This window comes from Leptidea sinapis, chromosome 27 (genome assembly GCF_905404315.1).
Source record: "Leptidea sinapis chromosome 27, ilLepSina1.1, whole genome shotgun sequence".
In the NCBI taxonomy this organism is placed as follows: Eukaryota; Metazoa; Arthropoda; class Insecta; order Lepidoptera; family Pieridae; genus Leptidea; species Leptidea sinapis.
This window is the reverse complement of record NC_066291.1, coordinates 9075686-9100262: the sequence shown is the minus strand read 5'-3', so window position 1 is coordinate 9100262 and position 24577 is coordinate 9075686. Positions and strand designations below refer to the sequence as shown.

Genomic DNA, 24577 nt, shown 5'->3' with positions numbered 1-24577 from the left:
CTTACATCTGAAAATAGGAGTGTAAATTAAACGGTAGCCTCCTTTTTAATTAAATGTACGTGAATGCCGAAGCGGTCGACTCATAAATTTATGCAAATGAATGACATGCCATTACTTGCAGAATCTTACTTGGAATTCAATGCTCAAGACTTGGAGTTTGGCTTCAACGAGAGCAGGCGCGACCGCATTCTCCGCACTTTCGTCCGCAACGCTTATTACTACCATCTAAATGAAATTTATTCTACCCTCAAAAACGAATATACAGACTGGGATAAACCGGTGCAGAACCCGTTAAGTGTACGTGACGCTACGCTTGAGGTAAGAATGTAAAACATTTGTAATTTACAGTTCTAAATTCAAATTAATAATAGTTTTGTACTTATTTGGATATGGGACATCTTTTATTCCTAATTCAAACTTATGTCAATTTTAATTTGGTTATGTTTATTTAAAATTGGAACATTTTTTTAACAACTTGTTATGTTTTTAAAGTGATAACCCTCACTTCTAGTTTTAATATACAAATAGACACAACTAGAAGTGAGGGTTATCATCACTTTAAAAGCATAACAAATTGTTTAAATTTACAAGAGCGACATCTCAAGTCAATTTCCTAATATGCTAATATTGGGGTTGAGTTATCAATTGTAAAGTAGATCCTGTAAATGAAGCCACAACTTGAGAGTTGAACAAAGCATACAAGATTTTATGACGATACGACACTCGATGGGTTAGCTCAGTTGGGAGAGGACTGGCACGGAACGCCAGAGGTCGTGTGTTCCAGTCCCGCATCGTTCATAAAATTTTGTTTTCAAATATTATTCGTGCATAATATTATTTTTAGTTATAAAATCAGTAATTTTCAGGTGAATAAAGTTTAATCCAGGCGCTCGATATATTTTCAAACTGTCTTTAAACTCTTATCCATATTATAATTACTTTCAGCTAAGCTACAAGTAAATATGTAAGAAATTTAAGCTTATTATTTTGTACATTAATATTAATTTAACAACTCGAGTTTTCATTTAGATTTCCGAGCGGAAAAAGTACAACTTCGAAATGTTTCCCATAACAATTAATTTCAACTTTTCCTGCCGTGCGAGAAAGAAAATTTTTAATAAATTTTCTCATGTAATTTTACAAATATTTGTGGTAGGTAAAAATGGTACTCAGGTTTAAGTAGCATAATTATAACTGAGTTATAATCTTTTGAGTAATAGCTTATTTAGTTACTATAGACCATTTTATATTTAATTATCTGCAAATATCGTCAATATTTACAGTAAGTGTATTGTAATGATATTATATTCAGATTCTTGGTGATTTTTCTCTTTAAATCGTCGTAAATCCTACTACTCCACAGCTGAATATCTAAGTGATCGGACAGTCTGGATCTAGATTATGATTGTTTTATTGCGATAGAAATGACTGTACAATATTGTATATTTTTATTGAAAGGAGCACAAAAAAGAGATGCCGGGACAGTTTCTCGCGCCACTTCTTCTCTCTCAGAGCACCATTTGTTTCCAAAGCGGTAGTAGTATCTATTTATTTATTTCATAAAATCTACAGCACATTACATCTCTTATAAGCTAGGTAATAAAGTATAAAACATTGGCCAACAGTGATTTTATATATTATATAGGCAAAACAATAATAAATTATCATAAATTCAAAAATAATCTACTCGAGATAAAACAAATATAGCAAATCTCTGAGAGGGAAGAAGTAGCGCTTGAAACTCTCCCAGTATTCTTTTTTTGCGCTCTTTTTAATGAAATATACAATAATATTGTATTTGTATATATTACTATCCCCTATCCCGGCGGGATCAAGGGGTGTGTTTGTTTGAAGTGTTTTTTTTTATAGAAAGGGAGAACAAACGTTCCTATGGGTCCGCTGATGGTAATTAATTACCTCCGCTCATCTTGCAGCGGCTGTTCTGCTTGCAATATCAGAGGAATCCATGGGAGCGTGCCGGCCTTTATGTTATTATTTCGATCTAGAAATACTACACAAGGAAACTGATTCAACAGTACCGAACTGTACCTGAAGGATGGTATCTTGGATACTGTACTGTGGGGCCTACCCAATAGGCCATAATAGGCCCTTGCCTCTTCCAGATAATAAGAATTGTATCAAAACAATTTTGGCATCTGGATTGCATTAGCACATTGACGGACAGTTCATAATTGATTTACGGCTGTTCCCAATATACTATTTACAGATAGAGATAAATAACTACCTTCTACTGTCAGTAATTAGCTGTCAATAATCTGAAGCTGTCCCAATATACCCGATAAGTCATTTTTATCGCCTTATATTTGGGACGCGTGAATTGAAATTTCCAAATAAACTTCTATAGATGGTATGCTATACGTCGTCCCATTGACAGACAGCGTGTACGGATAAGGTGAGTTACCGTCGATAAGTTTATTGGACAGAAAAGTCAACGAATGTTACGATTTTTATCTCAAGTAGGAGATAGACTGAATATTCCGAACGGTCGTTATATAATAACTTGAGATTACATAACTAAAAAGTGAGACTTATCTCTTGCACCAATGTGTTATGTAGCAAATGGAAATACCGGAGAGTAATGTGTGAACGAATCATTCATAATTTTCGAGATGGAATGATATTTCTGATGGAGAGGTATTCTATTGGGAAATTAAAAAGAAAATGTAGGGCAAAGGTTGATCCTCTTACATAGAAACACTGTTACACACATTACTTTCATCCACACTGATTTCACCGAGTAATAATTGCTCATAATAGTGATTTTCATTATTATAACACTAGAAATGAGGGATTTCTCGTAACTAATTCTAGTAGGCTTCATAAGATACGTAATAGCTTTAAGGGTAAATATTATACACTTTTATAATAAAGTCCCAAACCACTGTTCAGGCATTATCTATTAATAAATTTAAAAAATGGCTCTGTCATAAATCCTATTACTCCACAGCTTATCATCTAAGTGATCAGCCTGGGACTAGATTATGATTATTTTATAGCAATAGCAATGATAGTACAATATTGTATATTTTATTAAAAAGAGCGCAAAAAAATAAAATGCTGTGAAAGTGTCTTGCATCGCTTCCTCTCTATTTCTATTTGTTTCCGAAGCGTTAGTAGTATTAGAAATGACATCAAAAAGAATTCTTAAGGAAACAATTTTGAGAAAATAAATGCCTTTTAATTATAATCATTACTTAAGTTATGTCTGTATCGAGCTTTCTTCTGTTAATGAAAAGCTTATCTTCATAATTTATACGTGGTACGATTGTTTAGTCCCCAAAATTTTCTGGACCCCGTGTGGTAATCTTATATATATAAAAGAAAGTCGTGTTAGTTACACCATTTATAACTCAAGAACGGCTAGACCATTTTTATCTGTTGTTTGATTTTTTGGGTTACTCTTAGTCCGGAATAGGATAATAAGTAATAAAATATCGAAAAATCACAAAAAAATATTATTATAAAAACATTTATTTTCTCATACATTTTGTATGAATTGACATTTTCATGACATCTCGAGAATAGAAAGAATTCAAGAAAGTTTTTTGTTAGTTTCACGCTACATGAGTAATAAAATACAACTGACAGTGCACGTCATGTTATTCAAGTTGACTGGTGGGTGCAATGACGTAATGTAACATTCATTGTATGGGTGTGTTTGTTTCGAGTTTCTATTAGCTTATCGTGCCATCTTTCCCGACATAGCCGTAATGACGTAATGCAACTAGGATTCGAAACATTGCGAATTGGACTGACGAAGAACAAGAAATCGCAGGTAAAAAGCACCGCGTTAGTATGGGCTCGACGTTGTGTTAGCAAAGCGAGGCAGCCAGTACCTCAGAGATCAACAACTAGATAATTTTCGACGCACAAGAAGAAATTTATAAGGTACTGATTTGAATCGAGCAGCGTTTCGATACGACTGCAGTACTGATTTCCGCTTGCATACTAGCGTTCACATTGGGTCGATGGACGTTGTTTGCAAGTATTTTCCGGAGAAACGCCAGGATTGTGCTGCCTTAGTGGGAAACTACCGAATCACGACATTTTCTAGCAAACACTCAAAAATACAATGTTTGTTTCCAAATGTCCTCATTTGGGGCAGATATTGTCTAAGCACGACGATTTAATCCGATATTCAGAGTATTACTTTATTTATATTCTTACACACAATACAGTAGAAGAATAACATACCTACTATACTTATTCCTATGTATTATGTATGCTAATTCTAAAAATAAGTGCTTACAAATCAGTAATACGGACTTTGCTTTTGATTCAAGGACAGATTCAGCATCGAATTGGATCTGCAATCTGAATGCAATCTGTCGAAGATGCACACCATAAATTTTAACAATTATATTTCATGGGCACCATGGAGGAACAACGACATGAAGATATCAATGCAGCAATGATAATAACAATTCTTCATGATCTGCAGCAACTACTTCATGAACATTTTGCATGTCGACGTAGCCCGCAAATCTTTAATTTCCGATCCGTCTTGCATTCGCCATGACCATTAACAAATCTCAAGGCAAATTCTTGATAGTTTGTGGTCTGAATCTAGAAAATCCATTTCCCATGGTCAATCTATATATATAAGAGATTTCCACGTATATAGTCACTCATCACGATATCTCTGGAACCATAAGGCGTAGAGACTTGAAATTTCGTAGAAATATTCCTTTTGTCGAGTAGAGGTCAGCTAAGATTTTGAGAAATTCCATCGGCGAGAGTTTTTTTTTAACAGAACAACCTCTGTCGGGTCCGCTAGGATGGTAAATAAAGGAAAGTTTAATTAAGTATAGTAAAGGAAAGACTAAGGTTCCTGGACCAAGAAACACAAAACATGAACTATACTCAGATGAAAAAATCTTTAGTATCGCGAATTACAATTATACTACGAAACATTAATCAAGGTAATTTACATTTTTTTCTAAAGAAGTAACCTTTAATAATAATTCTAAATATATCAGTGCTAAATGTTTACGCATTTATAACGATACTAAAGTAATAATATTATTATATATTCCAATGTCTTCCTTCGGTTATACCACGAAAATTACTGTACCGATCGAAATATTACTCTTACCATAAGATGCAGGGTGTTTCGGAAAAGATTTAGTGATATGTTGGTGATTACTTATCCAGAACTTAAATTTTATGACAAAGAAATGCATATATATTCCCAATACAAATAATTAAGTCAATGACATGTTATTGCATAATTATGATAATTCATACAATGAGAGGGCGCAGGGTACTAAATTTTTATGGTAAAACAACGTATCAATGGTCAGAACTTGTGAGAAAATAGGTGTAACTCATGAAGTAGAATTACGTTTATTAATCTATAATACAGTAAGGGACAATTGGAAACTAAAATAATTAGAGGCTTACGTATTAAACATTTATGGAAGTGAAAGGTAATCATTTTGTTACTACCATCTGACAGAGAGTAAAAGATCACATTATTCATAGTATCTGTAAATAATGAAATTTTTATATTATGGTCTTTTGTATTGTTCAATGGAATTAGGTAAAATACTAACTCATATATTAGCGTCTGATACAATGTTCTCTGAAGTTAATTTCCCTATCTTAAGTAATTAAGTTTTGTTTTTGTAAAACAATCCAAAATCCTGATTTGAGTAAACAATTCCGAACGAATTCTAACTCCGAATCCGCGCGTTTTGTAACTTCTTAGACAATTTTTTTTTATTTGGTTTGCGCGTCATCTTTCAGCCAACAATTATCAATATTACGTGTTAATTCAAAGTACCCTATTGAACCCTTAGGTAATTGAAACTTTATGTTATAATATCCACATTCCATATTCAAATAACATTGAATTCGTAGGGGTTTTCGTCAGGGAAGCGACTAGCTCTATTAGATGGAAAAAAAAATATAACATTAGGTCTTCGCTCTTTCTTTTTTACCGTTTTATTACTAAGCAACGCAATATTTGAAGTTTAAATTTAATATCCTTAAGGAGAAAATCCCAATTAATAAGTAAGTCGAAAGAGAGAGTCCAGAACACCCTAGTTAAAAGTGAAGTACTTAATGGATGCAAAACGGTCTTAATTAAACCGTTTACGATGTTGCGTTAACGAATGTACTTACAAAATTCGTTTTGATCATTTTTAATCAAGCGAAAGTGAATGGATGTTCACTCTTTGGGTTAATTTATTTAAATCAGCGGACCCTTTTAAATGATGCGTAGTAAGCAGGCTATGTTAGATTTATTTTTAATCAGTCATATGTTTTTTACATACCTAGTGTTTCGAAGAGCTGTTTAACCTGATTCCTGCCGCAGAATTCCAACTTCGCACGACACGCCACAAGTTAGGATATCATCCCCACCATCTGGATGTGTAGCGGTCCTCCACAGTGCGGTTTTCAAGAAGCTTTCTTCCTCGTACTACAAAGCTGTGGAATGAGCTTCTTTGTGCGGTGTCTCCGAGACGATAGGATATGGGTACCTTCAAAAAAAGCGCGTACTTCCTTAAAGGTCGGCAACGATCTTGTGATTCCTCTGGTGGTGCAAGAGAATGAGGGTGGCGGTGATCACTTAACACCAGATGACCCGTACGCTCATTTGTCCTGCTATTTGATAAAAAAAAAATACCTATGCGTGATTATTGCTTTTACGTACAATCAATAAATAGAATAAATTACTCGACATTAAACAAGTCGACAAGTTTGATACTTGATTTGGTTAACAATAATACTATTACTACTATATAAATAAAGCCGACTTTGACACCATGTCTGTCTGTTTGTCCTTTTAAATCTGGGCGGTGTTATGGTTGCCGTAAAGACTAATTATAAAAGAATTGGTTAATTGAAGTAAGTGTAAAATGGTAAAGATGGTTTATTTTTTATGAAAATAAGGGACGAGACGAGTTTAGCTGATAGTAAATGTTACGCCCTGCCCATTACAATGCAGAGCCGCTCATGATTCTTGAAAAATCCAAAAATTCTGAGGGGCACTACAATTGCCCTCGTCACCTTGAGACATAAGATGTTAATTCTCATTTGCCCAGTAATTTCACTAGCTACGGCGCCCTTCAGACCGAAACACAGTAATGTTTACACATTACTGCTTCACGGCAGAAATAGGCATCGTTGTGGTTCCCATAATATAGCCGGCTTCCTGTGCAAAGGAGCCTCCCACTGTTAAAAATACTAACGACCGGTAACAACATTAATTGTTCTCCACATTAATATTATTTGAAAACCAGATTTTCCGTGATCCGTCGATCGATCAATCAATGTCTACTGAACATTCGTCAAAAGTAGAAAACGAATTAAAATATCTAGATCGGCTCAGTAATTTAAATTGCGTTTTATTATACAAAATGTATATAGTTTAGAAAATTTATACGTCTAGATAGAGCTTCTTGCTGCAAGATAGCCGATCATAACAGGCCAGGTTTATAACTTTAGTGTACGTGACAGGCTACGTCTTAAATAGGTGAATTGTATGTCACCTTATGTTAATAGAGTGCATTACCCAAAATAGAGATTAACTCTATCGGTATTTATTTGTGTATTAATCCCAGAAGTGAGGGTTATCACTTTAAAAATAACAAATTGTTTAGATTTACAAGAGCGACATCTCAAGTCAATATCGTAATATGCAAATATTGGGATTGAGCAGGTTATCAACTGTAAAGTAGATCCAGTAGATGAAGCTACAACCTGAGAGATGAACAAGCATACAAGATTTTATGACGATACGTCACTCGAACGGTTAGCTCAGTTGGTTAGAGCACTGGCACGGAACGCGTTCACGAACGAGTTCATGGGTTCGAGTCCCGCATCGTTCATAAAATTTTGATTTTCAAATTTTGTTTGTGTTGTGTTTATCTTAGAAGTGAGGGTTATCACTTTAAAACATAACAAATTGTTTAGATTTACAAGAGCGACATCTCAAGTCAATTTCCTAACATGCAAATATTGGGGTTTAGCAGGTTATCAACTGTAGATCCTGTAGATGCAGCCACAACCTGAGAGTTGAAGAAAGCGCACAAGATTTTATGACGATACGTCACTCGCGGGTTCGAGTCCCGCATCGTGTATAAAATTTAGTTTTCAAATTTTATTTTTGTATTCACCCCAGAAGTGAACCCTCACTTGATAACCCTATCACTTTAAAAACAAATTGTTTAGAGGTTAACCGTCAACCTCAATTATTTTCGCAGCTGTCGCAGTTTTTCGCAGCTGTCGCAGTTTTTCGCAGCTGTCGCAGTTTATTTAAAACGACCTGTATAGCCAAGTGATTAGCGATCCTACCTACTAAGCTAGAGGTCCCGGGTTCAAATCCCGGTAGGTGCAAGCATTTATATGATGAATATGGATGTTTGTTTCCGAGTCATGGATGTTTAAATGTATTTATGTATGTTTATATGACTTTATGTATGTTTAAGTAAGTATATTGTATTAAATATATATCATTGTCTTGTAACCCATAACACAGGCTATATATGCTTAACTTGGGGCAAGATAATTTGTGTAAAAAGTGTGTCAATATTATTATATTATTATTATTTAGACGTGCAAACAATTAAAGGTCAATAGCGTGTCTAGTACAAGTTGTCGTAAACTAAAAATTTTCTTACATATGCAAATTATCTCTTCTTACTTCGTACTTTATACGCTGTAATATCTATACGTTAAAAATATAATAAAATCGTAGGCAAGCCGTCTCTGTATAATAAATAACTAATATTTTTTTATGGGCGAAAAAAAATTTTTTTTTGTATGTTTGAGTATTCTCTCTTATCTATAGTTTTTACTGATGTATGGATATTGGATGTGTCATATCTGATGCTTTGTGCCATTTATTTTAACAACATAGTTATATATTACTAGGACGACCCATATAGCCGAATGGTTAGTGACCCTGTAAGTATATTGTATTAAATATATCGTTGTCTTGTACCCATAGCTATGCCTAGTTTGGGGCAAGATAATTTGTGTAAAAGTGTGTCATTAAAAAAAAGGGCACTTGACCCTATAAAATACTAAAGGCTAATTTTATGATCAGTATGAAAAGAGAATTTCTGATGCAATTTTGTTGGAGAAAGTTTGTAATATTCAGTAAGCTTGTCGAGTTGCAGCATAATTTAATTTTCAGACCCTCAGCGACGGCCGTACAGCCGCGCCCCTAATAAGGCTGGGATATCTTCACGCGCTGCGGCGAGGAACCACATACTTCACTCATTTTCACTACCTTTCACAAGACAAAGACTATCCACAGGTATAAATTCAATTATTAATAATAATATCCGGACGATCGAGCCTTGTTCAGATTTTTAAGAATGTACAAAACTTGAACAAAAAAAAACTAATAGGACATCTGGATTCGAATCGGAATTCGAACCTTCTGCTTTCCGGATCTTATAGTCTTGTATATAGTGGCCAAATTTACCTTTGTATCCTAATGTTATTGTAGCTGTTTCTCATTAAAACACGGATAAAACTACATTTTTATAATTGAGACCTAGCTAGATCGATTTCTCGCCCCCGAAACTACCTGTTTACTAAATTTCAATAAAATCGTTGGACCCGTTTCCGAGATTCAGATTGTATTATATATACAAGAATTGCTCGTTTAAAGATATCAGATAAGACTATTAAATAGTAAAATCCATTATGTTCAACTTGAAGGATTGCAGCTCAATAAAAGATTACGGATGATCGTGTGGATGCTTACACTATGATCAACGAGTAACTTCCCGATGACAGACGATCATACAAGTAACGATCATCGCCGATAGTGGAGATGAGGCATAACAGTTCACTATATTATTTAGGCTTATCTTTTCTTCATCATAAAGTCGATTGGTGTTCAGCAATAAACAAATTATATGTAGGAGGCTTAGGCTTCAAACTGTCTGGCAGGCCTTTAAATTCTCTGGCCACGAATTTATTTATGTTGATGTAAATAAATATTGAAGAATGACTACTAAATTTTCCAGCAACACATGTAGGAAGACAGATACGAACTACACCATTACGTCCTACGCTTTCTGTGGCAATAGTACAATTTTTTATGTGAATGGTTTTAGGATTAGTATATGGGTCAAGGTGTTAAATAACCACCCCTTTTCTTTCACAAGTCACAGAAGCCTTGACTGAATATAAAGAAAATATAATATAAACGTATGATTCCATTACTCCTCCAATAATATGTATTTTTTGTAGTTTTTGCACAAAAAAGACATAGTATCAATTACACAGTATTTCGACTGATAACATATAAACTGTATGTTACTTGCCAAATAAAACTCTTATCAGAGACCTGGATCAGTGCATGGAGAGGAGTTACCCTTCTATTTGGGGATGCCGTTATCACAGTCTTATCACGACCTCAACTACACGACGCAGGAACAACAAGTTTCCAGGCTGTGTTTACATTATGTTGCCAACTTCGTCAGATTTGGGTAAGAATATTTTAAATATAGTTTTGGACTAGGATTTTTTATGAAATTAAGGGACGAGACGAGCAGGACGTTCAGCGGATGGTAATTGATACGCCTTGCCCAATAAAATACAGTGCCGTTCGTTGAAAAACCCAAAAATTCTGAGCGGCACTACAACTCTTCACAATCTTATACAACCTTGAGACATAAGGTGTTAAGTCTCATTTGCCCAGTAATTTCACTAGCTACGGCGCCCTTCATACAGAAACACAGTAATGTTTATACATTACTACGTCACGGCAGAAATAGGCGCCGTTGAGGTACCCATAATCTAGCCGACATCCTGTGCAAAGGAGCCTCTCACTGGTTACTAATAAGTCAGATCATAATGGTGTTTGATACAACTTTTTGAAGTTAGTTATAAGTTAATCATATAAACGACATTCAATACTTACATTACAATTTAAATTCAAAATAGGATTTACAATCATCATACGAGTATCATGAATCGATAAAAATCAATTGTGTAATGTCAGTACAAAATATATTAGTCTCACCGCCAGTTTCAGAAAGCATCCTTAAAGTTAATGTTGCATTCAATACAACACCGTCACTTTCTTTTTCATATTGACAGTCAAAGATAGCATGTGATAAATAAATAAATATTGACACACTTTTTACACAAATTATCTTGCCCCAAATTAAGCACATATAGCCTGTGTTATGGGTTGGAAGGACAACGATATATTTAATACAATAAACTTACTTAAACATACATAAATACATTCAAACATCCATGACTCGGAAACAAACATCCATATTCATTATATAAATGCTTGCACCTACCGGGATTCGAACTCGGGACCTCTAGCTTAGTAGGTAGGATCGCTAACCACTCGGTTATACAGGTCGTCGTATGATTCATAATATCATTAACTTTAGAGATGCTTTCTGAAACTGGATCAGTCATTAGTAATTGCCAAGTAATAGCACCTCATGCCACATGGAATTATCGAATTTGAACAGAAAAATTTTATATTATGGACTAGTGTACTCAGACTAAGGCAGGCTAATAAGAAAAAAAAAAAAGAAAACACAGAGTGCGAAAATTTTATGAAGCTTGATCCTGATAAATTCATTTCTTTTTTTAGCGCGAATTTATTACATGGATTACGAAGGGATAGATGTAGCTTAGTAACGAATTATGAGCGAAATATTTTTTGGTATAAATTGGATTTAAGCCTTTTTAATGAAACGGCTTTGACCGCAGAAATCCGAACGACCCTTCAGCCATCCCCCCGCCGAGCCCTATTCGGGGAGATGAGCCTCGTCCCGACCCAGATGACACACCCTACTGGGACACTTATGACACCATAAATCAGCTATACATGGAGATAAGTAAGATTCTCTGACATAATTATAAAACTAGTTTGTGTTTAATGTCTTTGATTGTTTTTCTCAAAATCATAAGTTTTTACTTATTTAATTACTTAATACCGTCAAAGTAGCTATAGATGTTTTTGGAATTCACCGAAAAATCACCTGGTCACCTGGTGTTAAGTGATCACCGCCGCCCACATTCTCTTGCAACACCAGAGGAATCACAAGAGCGTTGCTGGCCTTTAAGGAAGGTGTACGCGCTTTTTTTGAAGGTACCCATGTCGTATCGTCCCGGAAACACTGCACAAGGAAGCTCATTCCACAGCTTTGTAGTACGAGGAGAAAGCTCCTTGAAAACCGCACTGTGGAGGACCGCCACACATCCAGATGTTGGGGATGATATCCTAACTCGTGGCGTGTCGTGCGAAGGTGGAATTTGGCCGAAGGAATCATGTTAAACACCTTCGGAACACTCCCCGTGATAAATGCGGTAGAAGACACACAATGAAGCGACGTCTCTACGCAACGCCAAGTGATCCAGCCGTTCACAGAGCACTGGGTCTGCGACAATTCGAGCTGCTCAAACAATGTGTTGGCGTTCAGTAGCAAACAGGCAAAAAGAATTTTATTTTAATGAGTACAAGATTTTGTTTCATTTCAAAATATTTAGTTTTCTCATCTACGTAATTATACGTAAAGTTCTTACAATTCAAACTCTGTGCTTATTAGCGAAAAGATTTAAACTAATAAGTAAGTTAGAGTTAAGATTGAAGTTTTACTTACTTTACCTGAAAAACATATACTAATTTGATTAGAACGTACAAAATAAATGTAAGTGAAATTATTTTACTCACGTGTGTAGATTAAGGATTGGTCTCCGCTGCGCTCCATGTAGATACCGCTGGCATAGTCGGAAAGTGCGGCAACATTTACTACGCCCAAACGGGTGTACTCGAGTCAGTCTCGAACAATGTGTGACGTTGACGTGCCACATATTCTGTTAAACTTTACTAATAATTGAAACTAAAATGTCATGTTGCAACTTTGTAAAAATAATACTACAAGAAATAAGAAAGTCACTGGCATCACATATCATCAGTAAGTATTTTGTTCATTTTAGTGCAAATATAATAGTGCAATAATTTTACAAAATTTTAAAGATGCCACGCACACAAGTATCTAATAGTTGCCGTAGTAAAAAAGCTTTTGTTCTTACGTAGTGCGGTATCTAGTTGGAGCACAGCGGAGACCAATCCTTAATATATGAAAAATATGAAAATAGCTGATATACTATATTCACTACTTACTATGACGGTGCATGTGTATAAATAAAAATTTCGTGTCACGTTGTTTGTCTGCGAGAATAACCTAAGCTATCATTTTTGATCAAATTTTGCGCACTGTATGCAGTTTGGTCCAACTTGAGAGATAGGATAGTTTTTATTTCGATTCGTGACTTTAATATTTTTAATTTCAAATTTTATTTACGTACTAGCTGACCCGACAGACGTTGTTCTGTATATAATAAATAAAATAATGTTTTTATATGAATTTGTCAATAATATATCATAACATCAAGAATTACTTCGTAAAATATGCACCCTGCTGTCGTAATGAAATTGTTTCACAGCAGAACTGTCAAACCGTGCGTCAATAAATTCTCTCATATAAATTATGTATGGACACATCAAAGGAAAAACTAAATTTGTTGTTTTTATTTAATTCCGAGCATTTTCCTATTTATTCACCTTTTAAACCTTCTCTGGACTTCCACTAATAATTCAAGGCCTAAATTTTCCAAATCGGTCCGGCCGTTCTCGAGTTTAAGCGAGACTAACAAACAGCAATTCATTTTTATATATATAGATAGATAAACAATTCTTTTGAGATAAATTGTTTTCTATTCTATTCTATTCCTCCTTCTGTGGCTTCTATGGAGGACACAGTAGATTTGATTTGTCAGTATCCTGTTAATGTAGTTTAACGGTAATGATCGGTGCTAAGATTACACAAATCTTATTTTCTTATTGTATCAGTGCAAATGATATACATGCTGTTAGACTATAAATAAATTGTTTTTGTTTTTAAATTGTTTTAGTTTGACAGTTCTGCTGTGACATTATAATATTATTGAATTGACAAAGAAGGCTAACGAAGGCCTTTATTTATTTATGGTGTATGTGGATGATGCAGCTACTTGTACTCAATAACTTTTGTATTTATTTACATTTACTTTTTTGACTTACTCGTGTAAGACATTGACTATTTGACGTTTGGGTATGTTTGTTGCGTCATTTTACATATTATATTGTAATTGAAATGATTTGTAAATCGATGTAAATGTAAATCTTGATATAAAAGAGTGGCAATGAGTTTCTTGCTACTTCTTCTCATTAGCTCAACCCTTTACGAAGTAGCGGTAGATTCAATAAGAATATTTTTTTTGACATTCATAAGTGTCATTTCCGTGACCTACGTGAATAAACTGATTTTGATTTGATTTGATTTAACTAGAGAATAGTAGATTTTATATAGTAGAGGATAATTATGCATGGGGATTGTCTGGTTCTGCATAGGCCAACTTAAATTGTATAATATTATATTTAATAGGCTAAGTTGTTATATGATTAAAAAAATGGGCTCGGAGTTTCTTATCAGTTCTTCTCTCCATGTCAAGGCCCGTTTACGGACTGATGTATCTTCATGACGTTTGCTAAATGTTGTTGCAATATATTCCCGATGGTAATTAAATATAATCATATTTCTATTTCTAATATGTAATGAAAGTTAATTTCTGTCAAACGTAGGTACAAAGCCTGGAATGAGAAGTCACTATCGCGGTCACAAAATGTCATTATGGCTGTCTCTTATACCGCAGCTGCATCGACCCGGAAACGACCTGCCCGATGCGGCCATGAGACATCACCACTTTCAAGATGATAACGTTAACTACTATGAAGGTACTCATTATTTATTTTAATTTAGTAACCAGTAACATCACTGAAATTGAGAAGGTTATAAGGGTTCTGGAAGTTGAGTGATGAGTTAATTAGGTTATTTTAAGAATTTTTATAAAACTACTAGCCGTTCACGCTTCGCGAATTTTAAAAGAAATGAACGATGGACTTAAAAAAATAAGTAGCTATAAACCATCAAGGATAAATTTCGCATCGGATAGTGGTAGTTTCATGTCTATACGATCAGTGGTTTAGGCTTGAAAGAGCCTCAAACAAAGACCATTTTCAATATATATATATATATAGATAGATTCAAAATTTTTAGTTAAAATGTTTCTCATTTTCTTCTATGTGTATCAAAATGATTACTAGCTGTTTATTTCGCCTAACATTATGTGTATGGTGTTATATAAGTTCTATAATTAATACTTTATTTTAATTAAAATTGTTACTATAATTTACTTTTTCACTTCATTCGGTTCGGGTGGAGTGTCAATTAAAAAAGTTTCAAATATACTTTTCAATTTGAATTTTTCACAATGGTGTTTTTCTTTAGGTGTTGTAAGGCCGCAATCTATGTCCCGTGCTCACGTACCACACGTAGTGAATATGGACAATGATGGACGCAGTGGAGACAAAAGTACACCACCACCTCGGTCAGCCTTACCGAAGCCCTCTTCAGTCCCGTCCACGGAATGTCCACCTAACGTCACTTCAACGCCACCACATTCCGATGATGCTCTTCTCAGACGTCTTGCATCATCACACTATCAATCATATACAGCTGCTCTCACAGTCACAATTGCTGTCGGATGCTTTCTATTACTACTAAACGTGCTAATATTTGCGGGCATTTATCATCAAAGAGGCACTCGTCCACGACGTAGCAAAGATGACTTGACTGAAGCTGGTAGCTCATCTTCATCTGATAACTATGACGGTAAAATAGACTATGAAGTTCGAGCTTTCGAAGGAAAAGGCTTTGGTTTTGAATGCAAATCTGCTCACGTACCCCGCGGTTCTAAATTTGATTTACGAACATTGTCTGATTGTGGTGAGCCCGCATTCGGTGAATATAGTTGTTATGATGAAAAACATCGTGCAGCACGAAGATCATTGCCAGACGTTAGCGTAGGAAGTGTGATGGATGCTAGCAGTGTTGTGTGCATTGATACTCAAAAGCCGGACATTCAAAAAATCGAAGCACGAATAACCGAAGTTGTTGGAAGAACTAGCACATTTGAGCCTCGTGTTGTAGATAGTTCAACTCAAGTGAAATTTGGCCCTTTAGCTGATGGTTGTGATTTATCATCAGAAACAAACGGAGATTTAGACATAAATGCAAGTGGCTCTGGGATTTTAAGGGTACCCCCTGCAGCCACGACACCAGCACCTCCGGGAATTATGAAGAAAAGGGTGCAGATACAGGAAATATCTGTATGAGATTTACAAAAGTTGGAATCCGCGGAGATTGTGATCAGTGAAAGGACAAAATTATAATGAAAAATTGTACAAATAGACAAAATCTACTTTGTGGAAATGTTTAAAGTGATGATATGTATATATGTAAATTACTATAAATATAAAATGATGTAAATATGTGTTCATAAAACTATATTGATGTTACAAATATAACCTATTCGTATTCTACTCAAATATATCAAAAGACCAAATAACTATCTGATCTATTAATTGCTAATGTTAAAATTAAATACAAATCAACTTGTTTAGAATGAGAGTGATTGAAGAAAAGTAACACCAGCTTTATGTTAAAAATATCTTTTAATCACTGTGAAATTATAATAATTTAAAGAAAATAAATACAATAATGCATGTCAGTTGACAACATCTTCTAAAGCATAGACTAACAGTATGGTAGCGTGCAGTAGACAAACATAGTAAGCAAAAGACGAGAACACATCAAGCGAAGATTCAATTCAATTTTTTGTGATATGGCGTGTGACTGAACCAGTCGTCCGCAAATTATTTCGCCAATGACTAGTGGAATTGAAGAGACACGGTATTAATGGTTGATTTTGGATAATTTATAAGTGGCAGGTTTTTAGAGTATTGCGTTATTTTAAAGGGTTAGTTTCTAGCCTGGAACAAACAAAATAAACATATTTACAGCTTAATATTATTATGTTTTACATATTTACATAAAAAACTACAATAAAAATTTAACTTGACGGGGAAATTAAGAACGTTCGGGACTGGACGGGGTTACGGAGAGGAAAAGACTATATGCGAGACAGTACCTTCGTCTAAGCCACATTCACACAACGTGTGATCTGTAACTCTGATCTTGTGCAGGTGGACAGGTGTGCTGGAATGACCAAGACGTAAGTGATATATTGTGGAGGTAACCCACCTGTCTGCGTATCTATGGGAGAAAAACCATGGGCCTTGGTTTTAGTGGAGGTACAGTAACAAAGAAAAGTAACTGATTTTGATTGGCAACTCGTAAACGTTGACAAATCTAAATTGATCACGTATTATCGAACTGTAAGGTCTGCTATACGCTATTGTCTATGTTCTAAACGATGTTTGATCGTTGAACATTTACTAAATTCCCGATTCATAGCTAAGCGTTCAAAGATTATTAATTATTTTTGCGCGACAGACTTGTTAGTATATTCAATATCATATTCAATTATTAAAATTTCATTGGGTCGGTGCCAAATCCTTTTCTTAAGGCGACACTAAATGCCAGCGACCTTGAGTGATATGAGGTCACGGCTGCTGGCCCGCCATCTATGTAACAAAGCCAATACTTTCAAAATTATTGCGTGAAAAACAGTTTATATGCAATCATATGTTTATATACAATCCTCGTTATTCACTACTAATCTGAATAAATGAACCTACACAAAAAAGTACAAGCTATAAGAATAACTTTTCAGAGACAAGTACCAAAAAAATGCGTCACGCCATGCCAAAAAACTCGTTAACTTCAAAGAAAAGTGGTAGTTCAAAAAGGCTCGGCAGTGTTAACTATAACCAACAGCAAGCATTAGCAACCTACAAATAAGACTTAAGGATATTTGTAACAGGATTAAGTAGTGTTCATAGCTCGAAATGCTATACTTTCACCACAAAACTTGTCTAAAAACACCATGTTTGCGTGTTTTCTGCTTACTCTTCGCCTTAATTTCTTTTAGGATGTTACTCGGTCTGTATTTATAAAAAGGCAATTTAAAATGTAATAATATTAAATAATTGCTTATCTATATAATTGTAAAAGCTTTGCGATCATAGTTACTACTTTCTGTATATATTATATATTAGTGTCTTACAAGATTCATAGTGTTACTAAATTATGTTGTGAATTTGTAAATTTAGCATACGATGTAAAATAATAAGTGTGTAGTTTTTATAAGTATAAAATAATCGATACTTAATGGACGAGTACTTATTCTATAACTTATCAGGATTTGGTATTAATTCGTTAATTCAGCTTAAATTAAAATTTGAGGAAAACAGGGTAATCGAAATTCAGTTTTTACATATTCTTAATAAAATCGCTTACTTTGCTTGTAATGGTGTAAAAACTCCTTTTAACCCTGAAATATGTAAATGTAATTCTAAACTTGCTTATTAAGGGCATATATTCAAAATAGATTGATACTGCATGGGCGTGGCCTTTTCTTCCTAATAACAGGTAAATGTAAATTGCAAGTGCGCAAAACCGTCCATAAGCAATTTAAATTAGCGCTTTAAACTTTTATTTCTTTCAGGTGACAATATTAATTAATAAACAAATTTTCAAGTAAAGTTTTAGTAAAGTACAGTACAGATTTTCCTTCAAAAAGGCACGCAATATACTTTGATGTTTTTTCTACAGATTAAATTTATTTTTATCGTGTGAATATAAAATTAAGGCCGGCAACACATTTCTTGACACCTGTTGTTGCGGATGTCCATGGGCAGTTGCCTCACCCCCATCCCGTGAGCCTCTTGCCCGTTTGCCCCATATAATAAAAAAAAAGTAATAATATATTAAATCTGTCAGTGAACCATAAAAGGCATTTATTTTCTCAAAATTGATTCCTTTAGAATTCTTTTTGATGTCATTTCTAATAACTACTAGATACTACTTACGCTTCAGAAACAAATGGCGCTCTGAGAGAGAAGAAGCGGCGCAAGAAACTCTCCCAGCATTATTTTTTTGCGCTCTTTTCAATATAAATACACAATATTGTACAGACATTTCTACGGCTATAAAATAATTACAATCTAGTCCCAGGCTGTCCGATCATTTAGATATTCAGCAGTGGAGTAATAGGATTTACGACAGAGCCATTTTTTTTATAAAACATTTAAATTTATTTATAGATAATGCCTGAACAGTGGCTGGGACTTTATTATAGGGTCAAAATATAAAAAATAAACAGTTTATGTTGCATGTAGGCCCTTAAGTTAATACAAAAAGCAAAACAGAGTTATAGCTATAAACTAATTGGCCTAATTAAATGCGAGACACGCTACTTTGTTTATGGAGTACTCGTCCATATTTTATCTCTGCAGGAATTGATGAGATTAAGTATATAAAGGATAGTACACAATATTGGATCCACGTTGTGACAAAATGAGAATGAAAAATTTTTCTTTTCATTCGGAATTGAGAACGGATTTAAAGTTTTTAATTAAAGGAAGTTGACTTGGAATTGAATTTTTATTATTTGGTATTAATAAAACCTTTGATAATTTATACGTCTAGATAGATTTACCAGTAGGAGGCACCTTTGCACAGATTATGGCTCACAACCGCGCCTATTTCTGCCGTGAAGTAGTAATGTGTTAACATTACTGTGTTTCGGTCTGAAGGGCGTCGTAGCTAGTGAAATTACTGGGCAAATGAGACTTAACATCTTATGTCTCAAGGTGACAAGCGCAATTGTAGTGCCACTCAGAATTTTTGGGCTTTACAAAAAACCTGAGCGGCACTGCATTATAATGGGTAGGGCGTATCAACTACCATCAGCTGAACTTTCTGCTCGTCTCGTCCCTTATTTTCATAAAAAGAAGAGTCTCTTGCTGTTAGGCCACGGATAAAATCAGGCCAGGAATATTAGTTTAGTGTGCGTGACAACTTACGTCTTCCACTCGCGATTTGTATGACATTCTGTGTTATTGTGCGTGAATTGCTCAAAATAGAGGTTAATTCTAAACTCAATTTCTCGACGTTTTCACAGCTGTCATAGTCTATCTAGACGTATAAATGATGTAAGAATAAAATCATACCTATTATACATTAAGCGTATTTATACTCGATGCTTCTTATGTTTAATACGACTCGTATGTTTAAATTGTATTGAGAACAACTCTATTATTTAAGTCTTTAAGAAATTCTATCAAACTGTTATTATAATGACTGAATATTTCTATGTTTACTGTTCAATATTCTTTTAGCAATTTGTATCTTACCTACATAGTCTTAAGATTCGTTATAATATAGTCGTTGCATAACTTATTTCTGTTGTTGATATTATATTGAATTCATGTTTTATCTATGAATTATTTCCAAATTTATAATAATGTGATTCCACCATTTTATGGTTCTAATTGCTTTTGTCGGAAATCTAATTATTAAAGATCGTGGCGAATCGTGTAGGCCTATCGTAGATGACACACTTTTTGTGTTATCGAGTCTGCGGCACACAAGAAGTCTGCATTGCGCCCAAAATGTCTTTGGCAGACAATTCACAGACTCAACGCACACGACGTACACTTTCACTCATTTTGTCGGCAGAACTATAGGCATGTACACGCAATGGAAATACAGAGATTGCGGTGTATTATAGTATAGTATAAATAAATTTGCACACTTCATCCCACAATTTTTATTTTAAATTTCTGTCATGATACTCTGCCAAAGATGTATCATACAGTGCTGGTCTGTTTTCTATTTCTTGAATCAACATCGATACATCGATGTCTAGAGCCATGATACACGTCAATCACTAGCAAGTGCAAACTACAGACTAATGTGAGCGTCGTCTGCGTCAACGTTAATTATTTTTGGCGCACTTTTTGTACGGTCGGACGGTCTGTCGGTACGAGGATATTTTGAGTGTCAGACTTTGCGCGTCGTTTGCGGTACTGCATATAATTCTATATTTTTTATTCTCACAGACTAAAAAATGCGTTACGGATAGTCTGTCGTCTGAGATAGGCCTTAATCTCACCAATGTGACCCCTGTTCGATCCTCACTCGCCGTCTTTTCGGCTTTTGAATTCATATGTACGTTAATTGGAGGCTTTATAAGATTGTTGTTGTCATTCCTCTCGTGCTACAAGATAGTATTGGCTGCGGTGATCACTTACCATCAGGTGACACGTATGTGTCATAAAACTAGAAAACAGTGGGAGGCTATTTTGCACAGGATGCCGGATAGATTTTGGGTAACACAACGGCGCCTATTTCTGTCGTGAAGCAGTAATGTGTTACATTACTTTTTTTTCGATTGAAGGGCGCCGTAGCTAGTGAAATTACTGGTCAAATGAGACCTAACATCTAATGTCTGTCAAGGTGACGAGCGCAGTTGTAGTGCCGCTCAGAATTTTTGGGTGTTTCAAGAATCCTGAGCGGCACTACATTGTACCCATTACAATGGCAAGGCCTATCAATTACCATCAACTGAACGTCTTGATCGTCTTGTCCCTTATTTTCGTAAAAATTAGGGCAAATAATGGTTGCAAGCAGTTGAAGTCAAAATGTATTTATTTTAATCCATCCGACAAAGTGAGATACAACTTGTGTCTCGTGAAGATAAAGGAACATATTCGGAACAATTGCTCATATTATATGTAACACAACATATTGATGGGATCCCACTAGTTTTGAAAATTGTATTAGATGCGTACTACAAATATGTACGCAGATGTGTTTGTTGATAATTTGAATATTCTGTAACGTATTGTTTATAAAGTTACAAATTAATCGCATTTTGTTACAATTTGGTGTTAAATGGAGTGCGTGACTAGTATTAAATAAAGTTTTTGAAAGACAAAATGTTTGTTATTTCATTACATTTTTGGTAGAATATCATAAGCGTGGCGGTAAATACATACCAGATGGAATATGGATGTAAGTATGTCATCATGGCTACAGGCTGAAGTGGATAAAAATTATTTATCTACACCCATGCTTTAAATCCTCTATTAAAGATTCTACAACAGTTAGCTTATTGCCTACATTACAACACCCGATGTCGTAATAACCATTACATAATCCAAACGAGTGTTGTAATGAAATTCAGTACAACATTACAACACTCGTTTGGATGAAGTAATGGTTACTAGGACTGGCTTTTTTAATGTAAGCAGTAAGCTAACAATTTCAGAATATAATTCTGGGTATGGTATAATTAAGGGTGTCGATAAAGTCTTGTATGCAACTGTTGATAATTAGTTATAAAACACTCATGTGATACTATTATTAAGCCCACATTCATGTTTTAATACCCCTTATTACACAACAGTTGCAAAAATAACTATTATTACACCAATTTTATCAAGTAATTTGTTGTGGCAAGGTATATTTTGCATGGTTTGATTTAATACAGTAAAATGTACCATTGTACTTGCCAGAATAATGTGAACGGCGTAGCAAAAATCAATGACGTACAAGAAAGTTAACAGTTTTCGCATATTTTTATATATTTTATCAAAATACACACTATCATTACAGAATATTCTAATGTGATACAGTTAGATACATACACTATTACATTTTACGTTTATATCCTTAAATTTTATAATATAATATTATAAATAACGCTAATCTCGTTATATGATGCGACAACTAACATGTTTTGCTACTCTTTTGTCGATAGTTTTACATTTATTCTGCTCTGGATTTACCCATCTCTTGGTAAATGTTTAAGAATTAGGAATATTAGAGAAAAACAAAATTTGCCGCGTAATGATTTATTTATGTTTTTAATTAAGGAAACTTTTTTGATCACAATTATAAATAATAGTGTGAAAGCTAACAACAACACAAAAATAGTATTTCAGGTAGGCCAGTTTTTAGATATGGTATCTCTCTCATTCTCCCGGAGTTTATGCGGGCTAACTGACTGGCAGTAGAGGTTGTGTTCATTAATTCATTTAATGAACACGAATTGAGTGCGCATCGTACTTATACAGGAAGTGTTTTTTGTTTTTTATTATTTTTATTATACTTTTTGAAACATGAGTCTATTACAGCCACGTATTTCATCGTTGTTTACACTGTACTTGGATGGTTTTTATAATTTAAAAACATTTTTTTAAATAGTCAGTGTGAAATTTTGATACAATTTTTTAAGTACTAACAAAACTTAGCTCTTAGATTCTATTCTACTTGCATTTCAAGAATAATAAACTTATTCAGACGCTTAATAGTAAATATGACTATTAAGTTCCTTGAAAACCGCATTGTTTAGGAACGCCACACATTCAGATGGTGGAAATGATATAATTTTACATATATATTATAGAAATTGATGTCTTTTTACTGATTAGGTATCGTAATTTCCTTATGAGTTTAATTTTTTATTAATATCTGTAATAGTTACGAAATAATTACCAGTGGAAGGCTCCTTTACGGGATGCCGGCTAGATTATGGCTACCACAATGGTGCTTATTTCCTGCCGTGAAGCAGTAATGTGTAAGCATTACTGTGTTTCGGTCTGAAGGGTGCCGTAGCTAGTGAAATTACCGGGCAAATGAGACTTAACATCTTATGCCTCAAGGTGACGAGCGCAGTTGTAGTGCCGCTCAGAATGTTTGGTTTTTTTCAAGAATCCTGAGCGGCACTGCATTGTAATAGGCAGGGCTTATTACCATCAGCTGAACGTCCTGCTCGTCTCGTCCCTTATTTTCATTAAAAATAGCCATCACACTTAACGATTACATCCTACATATATACCTACATAGTAAATATGCCTATTCAAATAGTTTACTCATATTTCAGACCGAAACACAGTAATGCTTACACATTACTTCATCATGGCAGAAATAGGCGCCTTTGTGGTACCCATAATCTAGCCGGCAGTCTGTGCAAAGCAGCCTCCCACTGGTCAAAATGTTGATAAGTGCACAGCTGATACGTTCTCCTTCTCTGTTTTCTTTTCTCTTTCTCGTCACGTACACACATACTCTATACTAGCCAACAGTACCTACGTCGTTGTATCAACCTTACGTGCAATGGGTTGGCACCATCTAACAGCCATCACTCCACCACCGCGCGCGCTCATTAGTCAAATCAAATACCGCGCGCAACCCGGTTTCCTGTAACACGTTTTCATCCTTTTTCACGAAATTACCAGATTTATATTCATTTATTGAACGTCAAAAACTACCACCCATTCAAAATAGACTGCCTCAGACCTGAGAAGAACGGGCACAAGAAACTTAGCGGGCTTTTATTTTATAAAAATATGGATATTCAGTAGCGGAGTGGAAATATGTAAAACATCAATAATAGAGGTCTGTATTTTGTGCCAATCGTTCTGGAAGCACAGGCGTGATTATAATTATTATAATGTGTATTATACACACAGAGGCGTGCATATTATATAGGCAATCAGGCATTGTCTACCTCGTTATGAACCTAGTTCCGTTATTTTATTGTTTGTTTAACATCCACTCAAAAAAAATGCCTTACGCTAGATGCTAAATACCCACGGTAAGCAATCTTTGATCCCAAGGGATGGGATGACGATATCAGGGAAGTGGCAGGAGTAACGTGGAACGGAGTGGCTCAAGAAAGACACGAATGGAAACGGTTGGAGGTC

The 24577-nt window shown here is 34.8% G+C and overlaps 1 protein-coding gene across 1 annotated transcript in view; it reads left to right on the top strand.

The window, feature by feature from the left end:
* The window catches only part of LOC126972709 (neuroligin-1), a 37805-nt gene extending 16014 nt beyond the window's left edge, over positions 1–21791 (top strand). Inside the window, exons 8-13 of the mRNA XM_050819610.1 lie at positions 122–318; positions 9167–9289; positions 10330–10475; positions 11725–11852; positions 14642–14794; positions 15348–21791. Of these exons, the coding sequence (XP_050675567.1) occupies positions 122–318; positions 9167–9289; positions 10330–10475; positions 11725–11852; positions 14642–14794; positions 15348–16234 (1634 nt within the window). The 3' untranslated portion in view covers positions 16235–21791. The remainder of the gene's footprint in view (positions 1–121; positions 319–9166; positions 9290–10329; positions 10476–11724; positions 11853–14641; positions 14795–15347) is intronic.
* The last annotated feature ends 2786 nt before the right edge of the window (positions 21792–24577 follow it).